This window comes from Molothrus ater, chromosome 4 (assembly GCF_012460135.2).
Source record: "Molothrus ater isolate BHLD 08-10-18 breed brown headed cowbird chromosome 4, BPBGC_Mater_1.1, whole genome shotgun sequence".
In the NCBI taxonomy this organism is placed as follows: Eukaryota; Metazoa; Chordata; class Aves; order Passeriformes; family Icteridae; genus Molothrus; species Molothrus ater.
This window is the reverse complement of record NC_050481.2, coordinates 13,623,926-13,646,901: the sequence shown is the minus strand read 5'-3', so window position 1 is coordinate 13,646,901 and position 22,976 is coordinate 13,623,926. Positions and strand designations below refer to the sequence as shown.

The window sequence follows — 22,976 nt, the reverse complement described above, 5'->3', positions numbered from 1 at the left end:
TGTCCAGAGAAGAAAAAATACTGTAACTATCTGTGTGTGGCTCAGAGGCAAAACAAGTGAAACTCAAAGAAATTCAAGTAGGAAGGGGAGGAGGCAGACAACAGAAACTGAGTGGAACTTTCTCAATGTTTTTCTATATTCAGAATGTCAGTAAGGACAAGAGAAAATTCATTCCTGCTTCCCTCAGAATTTTCATATCCCCTCTTCATAAAAATCATATTTGAAAAACCATTTGGAAACTGGACAGTGAAAGCCTCAAGACTGAATTAAGGGCATTAATAAAACACATGTGAAATCCTTTAAGAACGTAAACAGAGAAACTCAGAGCATCAGAGAAAACAGTGGGAGTGCAAACTGCAAAACATTTTTTAAAATTCTCACCACTTCAGAACACAGTGACTGTTACGGAAACATTTAAAAGGAAAACTGACCAAAAAAAAAATACAGGCATCCTGCTGGCATGTTCACAATAGCTCAGGGAGCTCTACCAAGTCCTGCCTGTCCAAATATTAGTCTTGTCTTAGCAGTAGCCCTTCCTGAAAACAGCATGTGTAAAACCTCTGCGTCACTTCGCACATTCAGCCTGTGAGACAACCCAAGGAAGGAACAACTCCAGTGAATTCACCCTTCTTACATTACTACTAGCAAAAATGCTCTTTTGTTCAATACCACCCCTGGTAGCAGGCATTGAATGATTAGCTCAAGATGGGCCCCCAGGTTTATCTTCTCTGGTCATTTCCAAGATTCCAGCAAACCAACAACCCAAATACCAGCCATCAGCAACAGACTGATGGGAAACTTCAGATCACAAGGGGCACATCTTGTGATCTGAAGTTCAGCAAAGGCTTTCTGTGCTATGAAATATTCTGCAGACTGAATGAGTAAAGGCAAAGAAACTTATGCAAAAAGGCTGGAGTGTCTGAGAACAAAACATGTTTTATCCCCTTTTGAAGTATCAGAGGAACAGAGTGAGCTTGGATGGTTCTTTCCAATCCATCAACACTCTGAATTTGGTAGGCCAAGATTTGTCACAATCTGTGTGATATGGGAGCACCTAAGCATCAAATATCTGAGATGCTCACAAACCATGAGCTACAGTCAAGATGCAAACTCCAGGAGAAAATATTGGGAAGGAGCCTGATGAATTCTGAGTACACACAAATGGCAGTGAAGGTATCTGGAACCACACAGAGTGATATTTCAACACAAATCCTCCTTGACCAAGCAATTCTGACATCACATCTACAGGTGGAGGAATATCACATACTATGTAACACTTATTCCCAAATTGAGTGTTTCTACACATTACTATTAGAACACCAGCACCTGCTATTTAATCCTATTTCAATGTCTGCATACCACTTTCACCCGTTTTACACTAAATCTGCTCAAATCTTCATCATAAAGCATTATGTGTTCATATATTTTACAGGCTATATATTTTATATATTAAAATTAATTATCTATATAATTTATATGTAATATTATTATTTGTATATATAGTATATAATTATCTATGTTATCGATTTTTTTATATATCAAACAAATGTATATAAAACTCACTTTAAAAAAAAATGAGATGTGGTTTTTAACATAGAAATAATGTTTAACAGCCTTCATATCAAACATGAATTAGCCCCAAATTTATATTCACTACATAAGCTCCTACCTAATCTCAGCACTTTTTAAAAAAAAGGTTTAATTTATTTCTTAATTGCAAAAGTTAACAGACTTATAATGAGTGGTAGCTGGAAAAAATGAGAACAATGTAGATTCTCTGCTGCATGAAACTAAAACTTAGTGAAAGAATGTGATTTGAACTCAGAGAAAAATTGTATTAATTATATTTTTATTTTATAGGAAGCCTGCTTATTACTACTTCCATCTTCTTATAAAAAACAAATTAAGGCCTTACAGAGAATTCAATTTCAAACTGAAACGTGCACAAGTTACATGAGCAACATTAAATGTAAACCACTCCAACTCTGCAAGATTTTTGTTTCCATGCCATTATTTTACAAAGGAAAAAAGAAACCGTCTTATGTTTTAATCTGTTTAAGGCATGATTTCATTTATCCCTTTACTTTTTCTTTTAATTAATTATATTGCCAATCTAAACATGTCTATTTTTAATCCTGATTAGTTTCTTTTTATGCATATCAGTTCAGATTACATGTCCAATTTTTGCCAAAACTTCCAGACATGATGGAAGTCACACAGTTACAAACTGCATTAGTATTGTTTATTGTCTGGATTTCTCATACATTCTACAGGCACAGGAGCACTTATTTTTTTCCTCTATACGTTCCTAAAAGATGACTAAATCTGAAAATCAATGTTCATCTGTCTTGTTTTTATTAAAAGCAAGCAAATACCTACTTCAGAAAGAGTAATAATTAAGCCTACAATGAATCTGGGTTAATCAGACTTTAACAAATTAGGGATTATTTTAAACAATTTCAATGTAGGTGACGTTTCACTATTTTTAAAACAGATTAGCTGCTCAGAGCCAATCTTCCCCAAAGAACTGCGACATTTCAAAATACAGCTAATTCCACTACTTCAAATATTACTCCTACACGAATATAATGCTACCTCCAGCAGTTCTGGTGGCAATGGATTGTCCCTTTCACTAAGAGTAAGAACATACTATATTTCAATAGCTCTTCTTTTCCTTTAAAATGACTGGAACAATACCTTTTGATTCTCCCAAGCAATGGAATGGGCAGTTGAAGATGGGAACAAATACCTTCCAAACACACAAGTAGAGAGGACATGGTAACAGACCACATTTTTTTTCCCCAGTTCTTGTAAATTCACAAAACCAGGAAGCAAGAAACTCAAACATGGAAAAAAACACCAATAATCAGGCACAGCTTGAGATTTCCTTGATTAAGATCCAAATCACTTCTATGCCTTGAAGTCAAACTTCATGGGCACAAAGATCCTACACAGCCTTCTGATTCAGACATGGCTGAGTAGAAAAGCATGGCTTTGACATATCATTTAAGGTTAAACATCATTTATCTCACACAAAACAACCGAGAGACCAAGGGTTCAAAGGAACACTTGCTTATAAACAATCTACTCCATTTTGTCCCCACTGAAAAAACTGTCCAAAGCAATTGGTTTAGCATCAACTGAATTTGACCTCAGGCTAAAGCTATTGGAAACACTTGGCTATAATTTCCAGTTCTACTTAGCACTAACACATACACTTGGTCAAACACCCCAGAATTTATAAATAAGCTTACACTTTACATTATTAATTTGTAATAAAAAATAGTCTATAGAATACACCATCTTTATACTACATATAAGTTAATACAGTATGACTGCTCTATCAAAACAGTGAGAAATCTTGAAATTAAGACAAATATTGCTCAGACAGTTGCATTTGTTGCAACATTAGGGTTTTTTTCTAATACAGTACTATTTTTGCAATTTTTTTCTTTATTTTATTTGTATTCAGAGGGAATGGCGATGGAAATAGAAGCAACAGAAAAAGTGTTTGTATTAAGGTTGCTTAATTTAACCCTTACTTACCAGGAGATTCTCCAGACAAATCTGGGGCTTGGGCTGAATCTAAAGAAGAAACCACACTGACAGCATTTGTAGGAGCACCAATAGCAGCTGTAGAAGAGGAAATGCTTGATTTCTTCGTTGGTACAACAACGCTCCTAGGTGAAGATAAAAAGTTAGTAAATTATACTGTATGTGAAGGCTCACGCTACTCTGATCCTTTTTTATGCATCTAGCACTTGCACTACTATGTCCTGCAAAGTTCCTTTGCTTCCCTACTTTCTTTTTCAATCATCTTTTGTAGGCAACCTTAACCTGAGGACACTTCACTTGTTGATGGTACACGTTTTATGTTACACTTTATTATCTCATCCACCTCCACAGAACCCCTGACTAAAAGCACAAAGTTAGAAGATCACCAGGATAAGGGTTCAGCAACAAGGCTTTTCTTTGCACCTCAGTTTGCCCAAGATTTGGCTTTAAACTTCAGGTAACTATTTACAAATGATGTGGCAGTATTCAACTTCAAGGTGAATTATCAACGCTGAAGGATGCATTGACAGTTTTTTACTCCAGGTATTCTAATGCAGAACAGAAGACTGATTGAAGAAGGACATACCACAGCTAAAAACATCCTAACACATCTGCAGGCACATACAAATGCTCACACATATCAAAAATACAGCTAAGGATGAATTTAAGTATATCTTGCCCATCAAGTTTTATTTATATAACAAATCAAAACATTCCTTGGAGTTAAGATAGAACCTCCATATTTTATACAAGCTAAATGTCAGGCCTTATAGTCAGCATTAAAGACTACATCAGAGGAAAAGATACCAAGTGACAAGTTAGGCATGGAAATTTATCTGACATGTTACAAAGACATGTATTTATGCTATACCAATTTCAATTAAACTGTAGTACTTCATTCCAAATACCTAAAAGGCCTTGTTAAGCATACGTTAAAGGCATTTTTAATTGCAAGTTAGCTCCATAAACATGCAAAACCCCAGCTAATGAGGTAAAGAGTACAGCTGATATATAATGTACTCCCACTGCAGCGCTTACTTTTAATTACCTGGTGTTAACCATAAGCTGAAGATCTTCAACATTCAATTTATTTAATCACATCTTTTGTTGACAGTAATACAACTACACACTGAAAGTATTCCCTTAATAGCTTTAAAATATTCATTTTCTAAATAGAGTAACTCAGAAACTTGACCTAAATTCAGGTGTGAGAACAACCAAAGAAGTTCTTTCAAATATTTCTAAAACAGTTCTTGCTGGAATGGGGAAAGGAAGACTATATTTGAGTCCCTCTTCAGTCACAGGATGTCAAAGGATACCACAGAAGTTAGCCCACGTTACAGATTAAATCAGCCCTCCTCAATGGCCAGAGTAGGCAGGCACCATACTTGGAGGCAGTACATGTCATATCATTATAGGGGTGACTGCTAATGTTAACTAGTCACTAAAAAAATAGAAGCAACAACACCTGAGCCCCAAGTCAAGATACTGTGCCTGAACTATGAATTTTGCTCGTATGTTCATGTCTGTTTCCCTGAAACATGAACAATGGGCTAAGAAATAGGTCATATATTTAGAGTGCTTTTAAAATTATTGTCACATTACCAATTAATTTTGCACCATGCAGGTATAAGAAGGGGGTCTCTCACTCAAGATTCTGTGACATTCACTGCCTGGAAATTGCTCCTACTATTCTATAGCACACATCCAAACCCCTGGAAGGGGTTACAAAATGAATACAAGTTTACAGAGTACAAATACACCCACATACAGTAAACTTTGGGATATTTTTCCAATCTTCACAATTCAGCACTGAAGCACAGGTATACTCCTTTAGAGATTTTAAGTCCTTTCACTGTACAGATATCCAATGCAAGAAATACTAATCAATAATACTAAACCTAAAAATGTATAACTTCTCATTATAAATATGTATCTATTCAGGTGGTCTCCCTAAGACCTTGGTGCATGATCTGGAAAAATTTCTTTGCACACCAAGCTACAGAAATAATCATCCATTTGCTGCTAACTAATACAGACACAATTATATTGGATATAATACATTTGATTTAGGAGAATGTTTAGTGACAAATTTGGTGCACATATAGATGGAAGTTGTGCACATATAGATGGAAGTTGTGCACATATAGGTTGTGTCTGTTCAAAAACATATAATTCATGTAAATAATTTTAAATTGGAAAACATCAAATTACCTTGAGGGTAAAAGCAAGTCCTTTAGAGAAGCTTTCTGTTTCAGAGCTAATAGTCAATCAGAATTCTCTCAAAAACATCAAATCAGAATGGTTGTGTCCTCTGAATGCCTATGAATGTTGTGGTTTTACTCTCTGACTCTACTAAGAGCCCCAGGAACTACAAAACAGGTGGCATTTAAGTCATAAAGAACATACCAGAACCACACCTTAAAAAACAAAATACATACATGGCAGAATTTCAACCAAATTCAATATTAGAAAAGACCTATTATAGATGAAAATCAATAAATGAACAATGCTGGAAGCATCAAGAAGGACTTTTAGAAGAGCTTCAGCACTACTAAAAGCAGCTCCTCACAGGGCAAGTGACAGCTCTGGAACTGCACAGGAGCAAGGATGCCTGGCCTGGAGCAAGGATGGCCGTGTGCAGACAGAGCTGTTACCTTAACAGTGCTCATCTGCAGCCAGCAATGAGGGCAGGCAAAAGAAATCCCAGCTCCAGCAGCCTTCTGGCACAACACTACAGATTATCATTCCTTCCTGTAAACTCCTCCTGACCTTCGGTGTGCTGAAGTGGAGCTGCACTGAGGGAGTAGTTTCAGCAAGTTGTCAGAGTCTCTACAGCTACCCAAGGAGAGGTGCATTCAAGGAAAAGAATTAAGACTTTGAGTTTTTCCCCCTGGACTGCAACAGATAGTAGTAAATGACCAGAACAGTCTCTTCTGCTTTTTCATATCTTTTGTCTATCTCCTCACCTTCCAAACTGTACAAGTTTGGGAATACATCTATAGTTGCTACTCTAACTTTCAGGAACTCACTTTACATGAAGTATACTAAAAAGTATTCTAAAAGTATACTGCAGTATACTAAAGTAGTATATTTTAGTATACTAAAAAAGGAACTATATTCTAACACTCACTTTCAGTATAATTTTCAGGCATCTAGCAATGGCATTCACTACAAGAAAGATACTCAGATTACGAGCACCAGAAATCTGGCACTTATTCTATTCATAGCTGTAAAGCAGAGCTGCTGCTTTTATTTTTTTTTTTTTAATTACCCAGTATTATTCCTCTTGCTTTGATTCAAGGCATAAAAATGAATAGCTACAGGTATCAGACTTTGAAATATAAGAGAACATGCTACCTTATAAACAGGACACAGGGAAATGCCTGAGTATTCCAGTGTCACCGCATGCTTCAAACAAGTGACACCAACTCTCACAAACTTTTCTGAGAGATACACATTGGTTACTATACCCCACTGAAACAGAACCTCTAGCCTTTAGCTAAAGAATAAGACTTCAACAAATCTACTTCACAAATTCAACAGCAAAAAGGTCCTGTTGGACTTTGTACCCTTAAAATGAAAGAGAGGCTTTGAACATGTCACCCTGGAGTTCAGACTACTTCTGAACAGAATTGATTTTAGATAGTGATCTGGAACAGTCAACTGAAATTATTGCTATTTTTGAGCCAAAATAAAATAAACTGTATGTCTGATGAGGAAAGAAGGTCCCTTCCAAAAGCTGTGTCAATCTGATGCCCACAGCCAAAAGAAGTGCTGGATATTGTTTAAAAGCATGATGCAAGAAAACCCCAAATTGTGGATTTTCCTGGTCTTCTGGTCAGTTGCCATGGCCTTCTGATGCAAAAATCCTTGAAGGAGGTCAAGAACCACAAACCAAAACACCCAAGTATCCTGGCATACTGACTTTCTAGCTGTGCACTGCTGCAGTACGGGTAATGAAACATTTATTGCCAGGGATGTCTTCCCTTTCAACAGGGCAACTGACCAATGTTACAGCTGCAGGATTTGCTTTAGGAGTTTCCATTCCAAGCCTTCTTCAAAGTTATGAAAGTACATGGAAAAGCAAACTAAGAATGTTGAAGCATAAACATTGATCATGTTTCTTTATTTACATTCTGAACTTCCTACATTTTTTCCTTCCTTGATATTTTCTTTGAATATTTAGGTGGAATTGCAAATGTGTTCCATAGAAATATTTTTCCATTAGCTACCAGTGTTCCTTTGTGTTCTTCTTTTGAAAGATTATTTAAATGTTAAAATAAGAAAAATGAATGCAACTGGCATAAACAATGCAAGACAGTGGAAAATTGAGTTTAAATATTGTAGCAAATAAACTACATAGAAAACATGAAGTGTTCAGCATATTATTCAATCAAGTAAATTTGTCAGAACTGTCCTAAAAATTGATGTGCTTTCAACTTCCTTCAAATAATAGGGCACTTGCTTTTAAAGAATACACAGATAAGACAGTCCTTTTTCTGTAGCTAAACTGTTAAGTGTTTTCTGAAAAAGTTAATTGCTACACATATGAAAAATAGTCATCAACAAGCTGCTTTATATTCTATTTCCTCAGATCTACAAAAACAATATATTTTACAAAACATCTGTAATCATGATTAATTTTATCAGAATATGCACATTAAGCAACCTCACACAGGGGCAAAGAGGCTTCATGTGGAAAAAAGTATCAATACATTTTACTCCTTAACATTCATATCAATTAAATTCTATTTCTTGGTTACATCTGTATATTAAAACATCCATTATATTGAGTTTCAGCTACAGGATAAATAAAATTTTAAAAGTACACTCCTCTTGCAAGGAGACTTCAAGCACTATGGTAAGAACAACACTTAAGCTGCCTCATTTATATGACTATATTAGATGTTTGCCAGTTTTGATTTAAAATCAAATATTTAAGGTTTAAAATAAGAATTTACAGCAGGGGAACTGATAAACATAGGTCAGACATAGTGAGAACCAGCTACCATAAATACATCTTAGCCAGAAGGTCAGTGTGTTATTAGTCCCAATTATGCTGAAGTGTAAGAAGTCTTCGTGTTGCAGACAATTATTCACTGCTGAATGAGCACAGAGCACTGGGCTGAACACTGACTTCCATCACAGACAAAGGCTTACGCAATAATGATCTATTCTGTCAAATTCCATAAGGATTTACTTATTGAACCCTTCCCTGGTTTCAGTTCACTGATTCTTCTGTTTCAATATAAAGATGGAAAATACCTACAGCTCCTAAAATTTTAGCATTTTCCCAAGTATTTACTTTGCATTAAGTTGGCAAGTCCCCATTTCTTTTAAATATATTTCAAGTATACAAATTTTCCTTGGGTGCAAGTCAAATATTCCTAACACAACATGAGGCAGCCCAAACTGATGACCTCATTGTAATTTAAAAATAGTTGCAAGAGCTCTGATTCCTCTCGACATGCAAGAATTTATACAGATTTAATTCTTAGTTTGTTTTGGTTTTTTTGGCACTGAAAAGCAATGCAGGTGACAGTTTGTCTGTACCCCTATAGGATAACGGCTTTAATTCAAAACTGAAAGAAAAAAGCCTTGTTCCAGGCTACCAAAACGATGGCCACTGCAAGACTCCTGTGCAAAGAGCAAAAGATCAATAAAGAGGATCAGAGACTTATTTTTACCTCTATTTTGTGAGCCAGGAAGGCAGCCTGCCATGTCAGTGTCCTTCTATGGGCTCTGCGTGTCTGTGGATAATACCCATTGTCTTACGTCTCCCTTGAAATATCCAAGGAGAAAGGAAGAACAAGAGACTCTTGAAACCATGAGGGATCAGAGAATGCAGGGAGGGGAAGAGAAGATATGATAGAAAGAATACAATCAATTTTGCAAGAGAACTTTAAAATCAGCTTGGCAGGGAGAAGACTTCAAATGGTTTGCCTCTTTGGTCCCTGCAGAATGCAAATTGCTGGTGTGCTGAAAGAGCTGAGCTTTCCATCACAGCACGTGTGCCTTTATCTAAAGATTCCTCATTCTCATATTCTGTCTCCACCAACACTTGGCAGATTTAATCTTGTCTAAAAATAGTTTACTCTTTTTGCATTGAAGGCCCAAATCAATGAAGTCTAAGATGTATCCATTCCATATAAAAAGGGACTTGGATGAAATTTAACTGAAATTACCACAACCAACTACTACAAAGGCATATGCACACCACTGACTGACAAATGAGTAAACACAGGCTAAGCCAAACTAAGCAGCTTACAGACAATGTTCCAAAAAGAAAAACAGGGCTATTAACATATCTGTTCTGCAAGTTGCAGCACAGCTGCAGATTTAGGCTCTATGGTACAAGATCATGATTTAAGAACCCATATTCCTCTGAACCCTCAGCATCAGCCTCCCATAATGACATGGTTAGTGAATGTTTCCACAAAGAGCAGCAGAAGCCAGAGAGGTTTTATTTTAAAGCATACAGTAAAAATGGCAAGTGATAGCTTATGGGTTTTATTAGACTAACCGAAGAGAAATGTCATCTCTCTTTTTATCCCAAGCTTTGGATATTTTTATATCCATTTTATTTGAAATTGCTTGCATTAGTCCCCTCCTCTTTTCCTACACTATTACTACTAAATAAGAAAACTGCTGGTTTAGGACACACTGAAATCGGAACATTAATTCATGTCCCTGTGGATCTTGGGAAAAAGCCAATGCAAGTCTTGAACTTTATCATGATAAACCCCTGGCACCCACTAATCACAAGATTGTATCTTCCCATAAGATAAGGGGTGGATTTTTGGCATGGGAATGAACACATACACCTAGCTGTTTCCAAAGGCTTGCAACCTGGCAGCCTTTCAGTAAGGTTTCACTCACATAGCTGTTACTGTATACTCTCCAGCTATGGCTGGGAAGTTGATAATCCTTAAGATATGAGGAGAGTTTTGATTTCTGACACAGCATTCCTGAGATAAATGCAGGATCAGAGAGATGCTTTGAAATTCCCAGAGATAGCCCGCTGGTAAACTGCTACATGGGAACAACTTTTAACAAAGTGCCTTTAAAAAAAGAAAAAATAAAACAAAAATCACAGAATTTTTGTTTGCCATCAAACAATATATTAAATGTAAACCAGACACAGAAGAGAAGAGAGCATCCCAAAGTCTGTTTTCCCAAAAAATAAATTTCACAATGTAACCTAGCATTTTTACCTATCACAGAGATGAGATCTATTATTTCCAACTCCATCCCAGTTTTTTATAAAAAGTGGTTTTTTATCCCTGGCACAATTCCTTCCTGCTGTGGTACCTAGGTGTCATTTCAGAGCATAAACTTGTATTTTAAGCAGTCTCACTACATACAGTCCCCTTCAAATGGCCATGAAACTTGCCTGTCCATTTAACTTTTAATGTTTCACACACAGTTATTTTCTCTTTTTAACTTTAGCTACTAACATGTTGACAAAATACTTTATACAACTTCATGATTTTTTCCTCGTGTGTTTAGCCCCACCTACAAAAGAAAAAAATCTTTGGGAAGTAATGCCCACAAGTTATCACTGTGGAGCAGCCCAGACAGCTACACAAACCCTACAAACTCTGCTCTTGTGTTCAGAAGCACAGTGCTGTCTACTGCTTCAACCCACACACCCTCTTCATTCCCCTGCAAATATTCCTTCATCAGACCACCTTGTTTTGAGTAGCAAGGTGAGTAGCAAGGCAGTAATTTGGCATCAAGGTTAAGTGAAAGAATGTTAAGAGTTGTTACAAATGGCTGGCACTTTGGAGGTCGAAACAGAAGTGTCCATTGGGCAGTGGAAAAGTAAAAGGGCAGAACAGCAAGTAATTCAACTTTTTAATAACTTGCTTTATGAAACACACCACAACTTAAGAGGTTTTTTTGGTTATTTTTTGACTGACGTTGTAACTATACAGGAAGAAGAACACAGAACTGCAAGTGACAGAAGGGCTGCTATCAATGCCCAGTATTTCATTAGTGTACATGTTATCAAATTAAATTGTACAGCTTCCTCTGATAAGGCTTTGTAGGTGTAATCTACCTATGTCAGCCATCAGGGCGGCAAGTGCCCAATTACTTCCTGTCTAGTTAACCTCCTGTACACCAATTCAAATCAGCACAAGCACTACAAACCTTTGGTGTCCACAATAGCTAAAAAATAATTCATAAATGCAATAGTCACTCCTGTACCAGATCTCCAAACAAATGTTACTTGGGCGGCTGAAACCATGCAGCAATTAATACTAGGATTTTCAAAAGAAAAAAGCATTATCACAGACTAAAGCATTTTGTTATTTGTCATCAACTGCCCACTTGTAACAAAGAGCAACGAGAGGCCTTGAAGGGGAAGTGCCAAAAGAACTTGGGCAGCAGTGGGGAGAGAGGTGTGGCAAGTTCTAACTCAGTGTCCCCCTTCTATCAATTTCCCCCTCTGCCTCCATCCTCCTCCTGCTCCCAGAAAAAGTCCTCCTGTTCAGCATCACAAGGAGAACACAGTATTTACTCTGAGACAAGAGCCCAAATGCTGGCACACCCCATCTGTGTCTCATCTGGCCAGACACCAGTGTCTCTTCCCCCAGCAGTGATAGGGCAGTCAGAGTGAGTGGAGCAGACAGGCAGTGACACTCTTCTCATGGGGCAGCTGGTATTGTGAACAAGGCAGCCACAGACTGCAAAGACATCAGAGCCAGAGGAAGCTCAGGAATCAGCAGAGGATCAGATATTGGTATGGTAACAAGGGATCCCCTTGCACCAGACTGACTGCAGGATTTCTGGAAATAACCAAGGCTTTCCTTGAGGGAGGAATGCAAGTGTTACAGGATTCTTTCTTTTCTTTTTTTTGTTTTCTTTGCAGTTGTTGGGAATCCTGAAAAGGTAAAAGGCACTAAGTCTAGTAAAAGACAGTTTGGTTTACTATGCTTGGGAAAAGATAAAGAGCTAATCAGACTGAGACACAAGGAACAGCAAAATTATTATCAGGAAAGAGTGACTTCATTCGAAAAGGAAAAAAAGCAGGGATTCTCCTTTTTGAATCCACTACAGCATTTGTGTACTAAGAAATGCAGAAATTTATTACAATGAAACAAAAAGCTGTTACTACAAAGCAAATCTAGCAGCTTAGGGATAATATCTACCCAATAATGAAAAGAGTTTAAGTAGCTACGCCTTTGGCACCAGAAGGCAGAACACACATCTATTTTCCTAAATGAATATGGGAGTATTCTCTAGGTAGAAGAACACCTAGTTAATTACTCCATTGGTTTTGAACCATTTGTAAATATTAGTAAGCCAGTATTCTTTTGCAAGCCCACAATAACAGAGACTAGATACAACATTGTGATGAATACACCTGCTGATCTACGTATCATTATTTTAAGCTATTTAATGTCTGTTTTGTTTCTTGAGTTCTTTAAAGCCAACTAAATATGCACAGCAGTGCTCATCTGCCAGTGCTACACTTAGTAGTTCTGGTAAAGCATTGGTTTTCCTGTTCTTTACCTTTAGTAAAATCAAACTTTTAACTATTTCAGATGTTACATTACCTGTCAAAGGAATGGAACTGCACAGGCTGCTCAGCAGCTCCATCACCAAGAACTCCAAGGAAGGTTGGTGGCAGAAGAGCAGCATCCACTGCACTGCCATCAGCTGGTGTGCTGACCAGGCTTCTCAAGATGTCCTTCACATTGACATTTTTTGCAGCTGGCAGAGAAGCCACAGATTTACTCTCTTCAGTTCCTGTCTCACTTCTGCCCTCCTGAGATTTATTGACTTCTAATGAGAGTGTGCACAGGACTTCACTGACTGCATCTGGGCCTGCACTAACACTCAGAGGTCCTGCTTCAGCAGCACCACTCAAACTGTTTGTTTGTGCTGGAGTTGATTCCTCCCCAAGACCAGAATCCCTTCTTTGCATAGATGCTGTATTTTCTGAATCTTCAGTAGAGGCTGAAGCACCAAGAGCAGCAAATGGCTTTTCCACAACTGTTCATACCAAAAGAAGAGAAAACACATTTTAAGGTCATTATTAACAGAGACGCATTCACAACATTGGTCCTAAAGAAGATTTCTAAAGCATTTTAAGCCAAGTTATTTCTTTTGGCAAAATAATTAACAGTTCACCTGCAGCAGGAGTTTCATTATTTTCATTTTCTGATTCCTTGAGTGACTGGCTTTGGTTTGGTGGTCGTCTTTCATTCTGGGGTTCCAGTATATCTCTGTATTTCGAAACCATGAGCACAGAAATAAAATATACAACAGCCAAAGCCAAAAACTGCGCCTGTTTACTATCCTCCTGTAAAAAACAGACACACACAGATTTTTGCATTACAATTTCAGCAACATGTTTATTTATTTGTGAAGTATGCCCAGCACTACCATAAACATACCAAGAGGAAGCTGATATGTCAGCAATGGAAGAACAATATTCTCTAGTCCCAGTTTGTCTCACCTATAAAGCTAAGGAATACAGCACTTGAATACAAGTGGCACCAATCCTTTAGTTTTTCATTTATTTGACAACTTTGGCTAAGGTTGTGTGTTTTGATTTCGTGTTTCAAATTAGTGTAGGGTCTAGGGTCCATTTTATTCTCGGGTGTTTCTTCTGTTATATTTCCTCAAAAATGCCAAGATATTAACAGCATTTGCAAGACAAGCATACTCTACATAACTGGAACATATTAATGAAGGAAAAGGAGCAAATTCCAGAACAAGCACCAAGGTTTTATTTCATTATCAGACAGTCCAGATGGATGTAATCTACTACATATAATTTAAACAAGAATTGACCAACATGCATTTGCATTACAGCTGGAACTTTATGAAGAGATTTTAGGAAAAACCTTGAAAACAAATCTTAATATGAACTATGCCAGGTTCCTCCCCAGGGTACTCAGTCACTCCTAGTGAAACAGAGGGAAACCTGGACATTAAGATTTAGTCTAAGCCTGTCCCTTATGGCTACCAAAGGAAATAAAGCTTCATACACTTTTGGGTCACAGGAGAATGGAGTATTTGGATCCTCACCTACTGATCAGTAAAAAATGAGTGTTTGGAGTTTTCTGCCCCTCATTCACATCAGGGCTCAGGTAGCATTCAATTTTGTCGTCTGAGCAGTTCAAGAAACTAAGTTACACTATAAAGTTCATTCTATCATGATTGTAGTGTCCATCAAAGCTCCTTATCCCTTGAAGAACTCTTTAGTAAGTTTTTCTGGGAGATATTTATGAGAAACTTTTTATTAGGAACAGGTAACATAGGTGGATCCTATCTGTTGCACTTAAAAAACAACCTATCTTCCCCTTGGCTTGACCCAAAATCTTAACTTTTACAGAATAATCACAGTGTGAGATTGAGCAAAGTCACCTACAATGGTAAGGATTATAAAGAATTTTCTTGCAAGATGAGTATTAAGACAGTTTCTAACTGTACTTAATAAAGGGGTGATCCAGTGAATTAGAACTGACCCTTCCTTATTTTTTCAGCTATGTTTGAAGAACTGCTTGAAATAAAGCTCATGTAACACTCTAAGTACTGCTACTGGTGGGTAAGTGGATTCCCTCAGAGTTCCTGCTGTAGAACTCGTACATTCAAATTATGCCACTCCTGATTATAAGTGCTGAATACAATGTAAGAAACTGCATGCAAATAAAATATTTAGATGCAAGTGTAAACAGCTCAGACAAAAACTATTCCCAACCAGATCTTTCCAAGTCTACTTTTCCCACACAGCTCAACACTCTAGCTAAGAAGCAGAGCTATTGCACCATTTTATACTTATTAGGAAACAGACAGTCTGATGGATTAAATATGCAAAAAAAAGCAGAGGTTGTGGGTGGGTATTGTTTTGATAGTTTGTTTTACAGAAAAAGGTTCACAAAATGTGCTTGAAGGAATCCTTAGGATTACTTTAATTGCTACCAGTATGGAAGAGTCACTTCCTGTTACTCTCTTGCGCACTGATACTGACGTAGGGGTTGAAAGAAGCTTGCTTCAATCAATAATTACTGTAAAGATAAAACTCAAAATCCTTCACTTTTCTAGACAGAAAAAAAAGTCACTGTATAAATCATTTCACTGGCTAAACAGTCCAATTATTGTAAACTAAGTTGTGGTGTCCAGGCTTGTGGCCACCAATGACTCACAGCCATTATAGCTGCTGTATTTGCTTACAGAGGTGGTTTTTTTTAAGCAATCAATCTCAATTTCCTCAATATCAGCTACAAAGTTGCTGACACAGGGCAAAGATATTTTTAGTCAATTCAAGACTAAAAAATATATGCATGCTTACAGCACAGGCACACAAATTGGTTCCTCTGAGAGGAAGTAAAGGAATTAGAAATGACCTCTAATTTCTAATTAGCTAGAAGAATGTGACTTCTTCAAAACATACAAACGTGTTTATGATACATAAATACCTTGTCTATGAACATATTTGTACTAATATTTTAACTATTTCATAAACACAACATAATTAATATACAACTGGCAGAATTCCACATAATCAATTCTTAGGAACACAAAGAGCCAGATCAGGAGACAGTTGGGTATCACCTCTCCCTCTTTCCAATCCCAAACACTACAACAGCTGCAGAGTATTGCAAGTTCCTAATTACTGCGAGCAGTATTCCCTTTTTGTACATCCAATTTAGCCAAACTCTGTAACAGAGAGGAAGCATTTAGCAAAAAGAGACAAGCAGAAATGCAGCTTCAAAGAAAAGGACATTATTGACTTACTATATCTCTGAACACTACTGCTCGGAGGCGATTAATATCCATATCCTGCAGAAGTCTGTCATGGTCCCGTATTGGAGAAATGCCACCAGTCACAATGTCCACTGGACTCTATTAAAAAAACCCCACAATTGTTTAAGATCCTGTGTTTAAAAGCATTTTACCAAGAATCACGAAGTGCTATAATCACCCACTGTGCATTGTACTGTCACAACTAGAGCAGAAAGATCAGATATGCATTTCATCTTTAAAGGAGAAAAAATCTGGTCATTTCTTGTAGACATTTAATTTCTAGAAAGACATTTAATTTCCAGCATTTGTACCACCCTCTTCAGGTCTGTTAAAATATCAGTGGCCCAGGTACAAATTTAAAAACTTATCCCTCTGTACAGACTAATCATTATTGACGTCTATGTTTCTGCATGTGGTCTTAAACTTGCCTTTGCTGCAGACTTTACTGATCCTATAAAGCCTTGCACTGCTTTTGGGTTCCTCCCAGTGTCTCCAATAGGCTTCATCTGTGCATGCTGCTGACACTCCAAGCAATTTCTTACTGCTACTGCACATACTTGAAGGGAAAAGAAACATTAAGAGTTATTCTGAGAAACAGTACTATTCTATAGTCCCTTACAGAAACGTATAACACAATTCTGTTTACCACTTACAACTAAAAAGTTGATGCACATCAGTAAAATACTTTGCTTCTGTAAGTTTTAGACAGTTGCAAACCAATGCTCAAAATTCTTTAATAATTTATAACTAATAATGAATGCTAAACTAATAGAACATATATGCTGTATCTAATGGATACTTCAAAGTGAGTATCCCTCACTGCAATTTTACCATGCATACAACCACAGGGTGGGTAGGGTGAAGACAGCTAAATTTCACAAATTTGCAAGGGAGAAGACAAGTGATACACCAGTGAAACAAATGGCAACGTTTGCTTCACAATACTATGTTACTCTTGGACTAAATGTTCTGAAGTTACGCAACTGTTGGGGTTTTTTAGCTGCACATTTTTGCCCTATTTCATCTTCTAATATTTATTTTCAAAGGAAAAAAGAACTACCCCACCTCTATACCTGTTTGCATCCCATAAATCTTGCTCTACCTGCACAAAGTTTTAATTGCCTAGAAAGGGAGAGGAAGGCTAGTTACTGTTGAGGTTCTGAGCTGCTCTGGCACTCATGCAAATCAAACTTTTCATTACAAGAAGTCTTACAGCATGCAACTAAGCATGAATTCTCTACTCCTGTATTAACTAGCATGAATTCTCTACTCCTCTATTAACTAGATCCTGCTATGATATGTTATCATTTTCAAAAGATTTGTTACTTTCTTAGGTAACTGATCATTTTTGCTCAATCCAATTCGAAGCAAGCGTACTGTAAATAATCGGATAAAATTATTGCCCAATTTGAACCCTTCAGAAATTTACACTTCTAGTTTTCACCATACCTTCATATACTGACCTTCAAGTGTTCAACCCCTTATCTAAGTATTGCCAAGTTTCACTTTTTTATATAGTACATGATTACTTTTCTTAAAGCTGCTATATTCTCAGCCTTGATGATTTGGGGAACTTTGGCAAAAGAAATATCCTCATGGATAAAACGAAAACAGCCTACCAAACTTAATTTATATTATTTAAACTTTTAGAGAGGAATATGTATATATGCATTGCAGAATACAGTAAAACTGTAGAAGATCTTAATGTTTGATTACACTTAATCTTGATTTAACAAAACAATGGACAGGAGCAAAAATAAAGCTAACAGCTGCTAACTGCTTAGTAACTGCGAGGTCCTATGCTCATTAAGTGGCTTTATTTGCTTACCCAGACGAAGACATTGTCGCAGAATTCCTCCAGATGACATATTTTTCTCAGACTCAATTTCAGTGAAACCAAGTGAGCTTGCAAAAATTAGCACATCCACAAGGTTGATTAATCTCTGGAGAAATGTTAAAGATGCTTCTACTGAAAGTCCTTGAGTTGGCTCAATATTCTCCAATTCATGCTACACAAAGAAAAATTGAAAGCAACATTTACTTCTTCACAAAGATAAGAAGTATCTTCTCCTCCACACTAAATGAAGAAAAATGTGTCCTGGAAGTCCACTATCAGTCACATTCAAAAGTAGTAATTACTCATATTCTAGGAACAATCATTAGTATTGGGATTTAATCCCATTCCAGACCACTGTGGGGCAACAAAAGCAGGAAAATTTTTAATGTCTTCAGGTAAAAAAGGCAAGCACCTAATTTATCTTAAGGAAAAGTGTGGCGGTAGCAAAGGGAGGAAAGAGATGCCTGTGGAAACACCCCACCTGCATTTCCATTTCCCAAAAGGACAGATAAAATAATTAATACACTCTATAAAGAAAGGCATCCTCCCACAAGTGAAGAATTTTTAAACAAAAATGGAATTTCTTACAGTAGCAGATGTGGCAGCAGAAAGCAATGGCAAGATACCACCACAGGCCATGATCATGTTGTCCATCACTTGAGAGATGAGGTGGATCGTGTTGTGCACAAACACCACATTGTCACTGCTATTCACAAAGTCCATCACAGTTTTTGTAGAATGGCTGTCCAAAAATTTAAAAAAAAAAGGGGATTCAGAATAGAGCCTTATTTTGGGGTATTTTAAAAAATTTCTGCTTTCACAAAACTAAAACCAGACACTTAGCAGTGGGGAAGCAAAGTGGGGAAGCAAATAACACATGACTTAAGGGTAAACTGGTGCATCACAATCTAAACCTAAAACAACATTTCTGTTAATAAACTGCTCAATATGACAGGTTGCTAAAAGCACCAAGATGATTGCTAATCCTTATAAGTCAATCCATTATAGGCTGGTCTATGACTGCTTGCTAGCAAGAGTCACTATATCAGGAAACAGAATAAAGTCTCCTGGAACAGTGGACTACATTTGAACTTACATCTTTGGAAAACTAAACCAAATTCTAAGGATTTCTCAGAGAAATTAAAATTAATCAACAAAGCACAAAAACTTAAGCAAAAACTTTCCAAAACAGAGGATAAAATAGAAATATATTATAGCTATATCTGATGATGACCAGATAGGTTAACTTAAACATATCCTAAAAATTATACTCAGATAAAAATTCACTTCAGTTTAAATTGTTCGAATCACTTACCTACATCATTTCTTCACACTGATATTCCTTTTTAGCTGGTCAGAACACCGATATGGTTCAATTTAAATTTTACACTCATGACTACAAGCTAAAAATGGACCTCCCCCCTCTTATTTCAGTTATTAAACCTTAAAATTACATTGCAGAATTACTACTGTTTTCAAATATCTTGATGATTACAGTCCAGATCCCTGTTAGCAGTTAATCTTCAAATTAACATCTTTGGGTTCACAGAACCCTATCAAAGCAGCAGTGTGTGTAAATGCAGAAGCAAGACATACTATTTTGGATGTATTATCTTTCTTATCCACATTTAGATCAGAAGACACAGGCCCTTAAATACATTAGGAAAATTAAAATCTTAGTTGAATAAAAATCAACAGCAAGACTGCCACTGACTTATATGTAGCCAGGATTTCAGTCCAAACCTGTGCGTTGGCCTTGAACCAATATACAGTTATGTCTGTAAAGAGTATTAAAAAAAAAATCTGAGAATGATTTGGTGTAGGTCACAAAATAAGTCAGGCTATTGAATAATGAGTAAAACACCAGATGTCCATGAGTCTAAGTCAATGAACCCCTTATAACTGAACCCAGTCTGGATCACTCCACACAAAGCACAGGATGTACCTTCTCCACATCTGAATATCTGTTTCTATGGAGAAGAGCAGGTCTGTGAGCAGGCGCTGGTGCATCAGGGACCACTTGAACTCGGGAATACGGAACACAGCTGACCTCGTGTCCCTCCTCTGCCCATCCAACGGAGCAGCCAGCTCCTGTCCTGAGGAAACCTGCTGCCTTGAGGGCTGAATTCATCATTTGCAGATAAAAAAGAAAACAAAACATAAAACCCACACTCTGGTCATTAGTTCCCATGGCACACACTGAAATGCATCTAATAGACTCAAGATTTTGGATATCCAACAAGTCCAGACTGTGTACATAGTTCCAAATAAAGCTAAAACTATTACACAAATGCTATTTAATGGATATATCAAAACTACAAACTAGGCTACAGCTGTACTACCACACCTGCCAGTCTAGGTATTCACAAGCAGCCACCCAACCTTACCAGGGGGGGAGAATATGTTGTTGTAGACAGTGGTTTTCCTCCCTTAAGGAAGAATGGTGCAGATTGAAGAGCATCCATTAGGAAGTATCTCTGCAGAAGGGAAGTACTCAGAGACATAACTATTTAACCATTAAAAGCTGGATTAGAAACTAAAGACTAGAGCTGGAGCACTGCAGCACACAACAGAAGCCCAGTCTTAATTTATATTTGTACAAAATGGTAGGATGACATGATGTAGTGAAAAACCTATCAATTTTTATAGTTTAAAACAGCTGAGATTAAGTGTTCATCTAGCCAAATACCCAGTTTATATCAGCATTCATATGTGGATGTACAAAAATCTTGGAGAATTCTCAGTACACAAATTTTAAGAATAATGGCTATTTTAACCCAGGGTTAAAAGATTTTATAGATAACTCACAAAAATCACACACATTATGTCCCCAGAATGGTTAAGTATGCTTTCTCAAAAAAATTCATTAAATAGACCTTCCTTTTATTTTTAAGCTAGACAGATGAAGGACAGGTAGAATTTACCTCAGGCATGGATCTGGGGGGCAGAGGTGCTTCTAGATGTGTGTTAGCTTTCAACTCCAGTCTTTCCGTATCTGATGCAACACTGGAAACATCAAGCTTGGCAATTCTTTTATCAGAGGCTCCAGAGGGCTCTGCCACGGGTGCATTTGTGTTTTCCACAGTTGTTTTGGTTTCACTGGTAACTATATTTCCTTCCTTCAGCTTCTTTTTTCCTGCTGAATCCGGCTGAGTTACTACTTCTGGAACTGCAGAACTCATTGTCTCTGGCAAAGTCAGTTCTTGTTTCTTCTCATCCACACCTTCAGTACCCTCAGATTTTAAAAGCCCAGTTTCAGGTTGCTTCTCTGTGGTTTCTTCCTGCTTTGTTACTTTGCTTGCATTAGAGCCACATTCCTTGTTCCTTTCTGCAAGCTCTTCTGAAGGCAAAGGCAAACTACTTTCATCTTTCAAATCAACGAAGTCATCTTCATCTTCCACCTCTACTGCTGATTTTTCCAGTCCTTCTGGACTTGTGGGAGTTCCTCCTTCCACAGGAGTTTGCATGGCTAAAGAAGCAGCAGTGACAGCAACTGTTTCTTCCACAAGCTCATCAGCTTTGCTAGAATCTTCAATTGCTTCAGCTATTCCAGTACTGATTTCTGAGACAGTGAGCTTTACTGTTTCTGGTTCTGGAGAAAATTCCACACAAGGCACTGCTTTTAAATCCTCTGTAGTATCCATATCCTCCCCCTCTAATTCCTCCTTATGATTAGACACTGAATGAGTTTGGCCATAATCTGATGAGTTTTCTTTCTCTTTTTTTTCAGTTCTGCACTCTGTATCACCATCAGTAATGCAGGAAGGAGCAGCAGCATTTTCTTTTAACTCCAAAGACTGTTGTTTTCCCTTGGTTTCAGCTTCTTTGCTAATCCCAGAGATTGTTCTAATTGGTGTTGAAGAATGCACTCCACTCCCTTCACCTCCTTTCTCTTGGTACTCCTTGTACATTTGGGAAAGATTCTCTTTGTGCATTTCGAAAGTTACCTAAAAGAACAGAGTTCAAAGGACATTAAAAACTAAATATTAATGACCGTTTTCTTGAAAAAAAAAAGAAAATCAAAATCAATGCTCAAATCACAAATTTATATTGGATCCTGTCCTTTTCATTAAAAAACCCTGCACATTAGCTATCACTTCAACTGACAGCAAGTTTTTATTACATGTACCCGTTTTTCCTGGCTAAAAGGAAGAAAGAAAAGCAAAGCCAATGTCAAAAAAACCCTAACTAGCCTGATCCAAAGGATATCCTAAGCATAAGATCCACAGAATTACTAGATTTGAAATCAATCTTTTTGTGAAGGGGGAGGCTGTGACAAGTAGCAGAGCTTTCATATCCTTTTAGCACCTTTAGTATGCTCAAAAATCCACAAAGATATACAAACTTTTGAAAATTTTACACTAAAAAGTACAATGTCACAAAGAGCACCTAACAAAGCCAGAATCTTGTGGATCCCCAAATGATACCTAAAATTCCCCAGAGGACATTTCCTTTGGCTATTCACCCTATCTCAGCCTGAGAACAGCTACACAAATGGATTAAAGTGAAAAGACTTCTCTACTCCTTAGCTGAAAATATTATTGTTGTTTCTATCTGGATTTTTTTAAAAAATCCAGATAGAAGAATTCTTTATATACACACTAATAAAACTCATTTGCCCAAATAAATAGCTGTGTTTTAAAACATAAAATACCACCAGCCTAACAAAAGTTTTTATTATACTGTTATTCAATTTAGTCTATCCATACCTTTTCATTTAGATTTAGATTTATATTCCATAACACAAGTGTTTATTTATCTTTAAGCTCAGTTCTCAAAATTTTCCCAACATAAGCTCCACCTGAGGGTTGTTTTCTTT

General features: G+C 37.1%; 1 protein-coding gene across 2 annotated transcripts in view; it reads right to left on the bottom strand.

Moving 5' to 3' along the window:
* LRBA (LPS responsive beige-like anchor protein) overlaps positions 1–22,976 on the bottom strand; it is a 368,959-nt gene that overhangs the window by 275,141 nt on the left and 70,842 nt on the right. Inside the window, exons 23-32 of one of the 2 annotated variants that reach the window (XM_036381985.2) lie at positions 21,082–22,104; positions 20,545–20,634; positions 20,103–20,278; positions 18,746–18,899; positions 18,149–18,329; positions 16,749–16,876; positions 16,312–16,419; positions 13,699–13,870; positions 13,122–13,560; positions 3,547–3,680 (exon numbers count right to left, since the gene is read on the bottom strand). In XM_036381985.2, the coding sequence (XP_036237878.1) occupies positions 3,547–3,680; positions 13,122–13,560; positions 13,699–13,870; positions 16,312–16,419; positions 16,749–16,876; positions 18,149–18,329; positions 18,746–18,899; positions 20,103–20,278; positions 20,545–20,634; positions 21,082–22,104 (2,605 nt within the window). Of the gene's footprint in view, positions 1–3,546; positions 3,681–13,121; positions 13,561–13,698; positions 13,871–16,311; positions 16,420–16,748; positions 16,877–17,385; positions 17,434–18,148; positions 18,330–18,745; positions 18,900–20,102; positions 20,279–20,544; positions 20,635–21,081; positions 22,105–22,976 lie in introns of those variants that run through there. The other variant, XM_036381986.2, reaches the window with a different exon arrangement.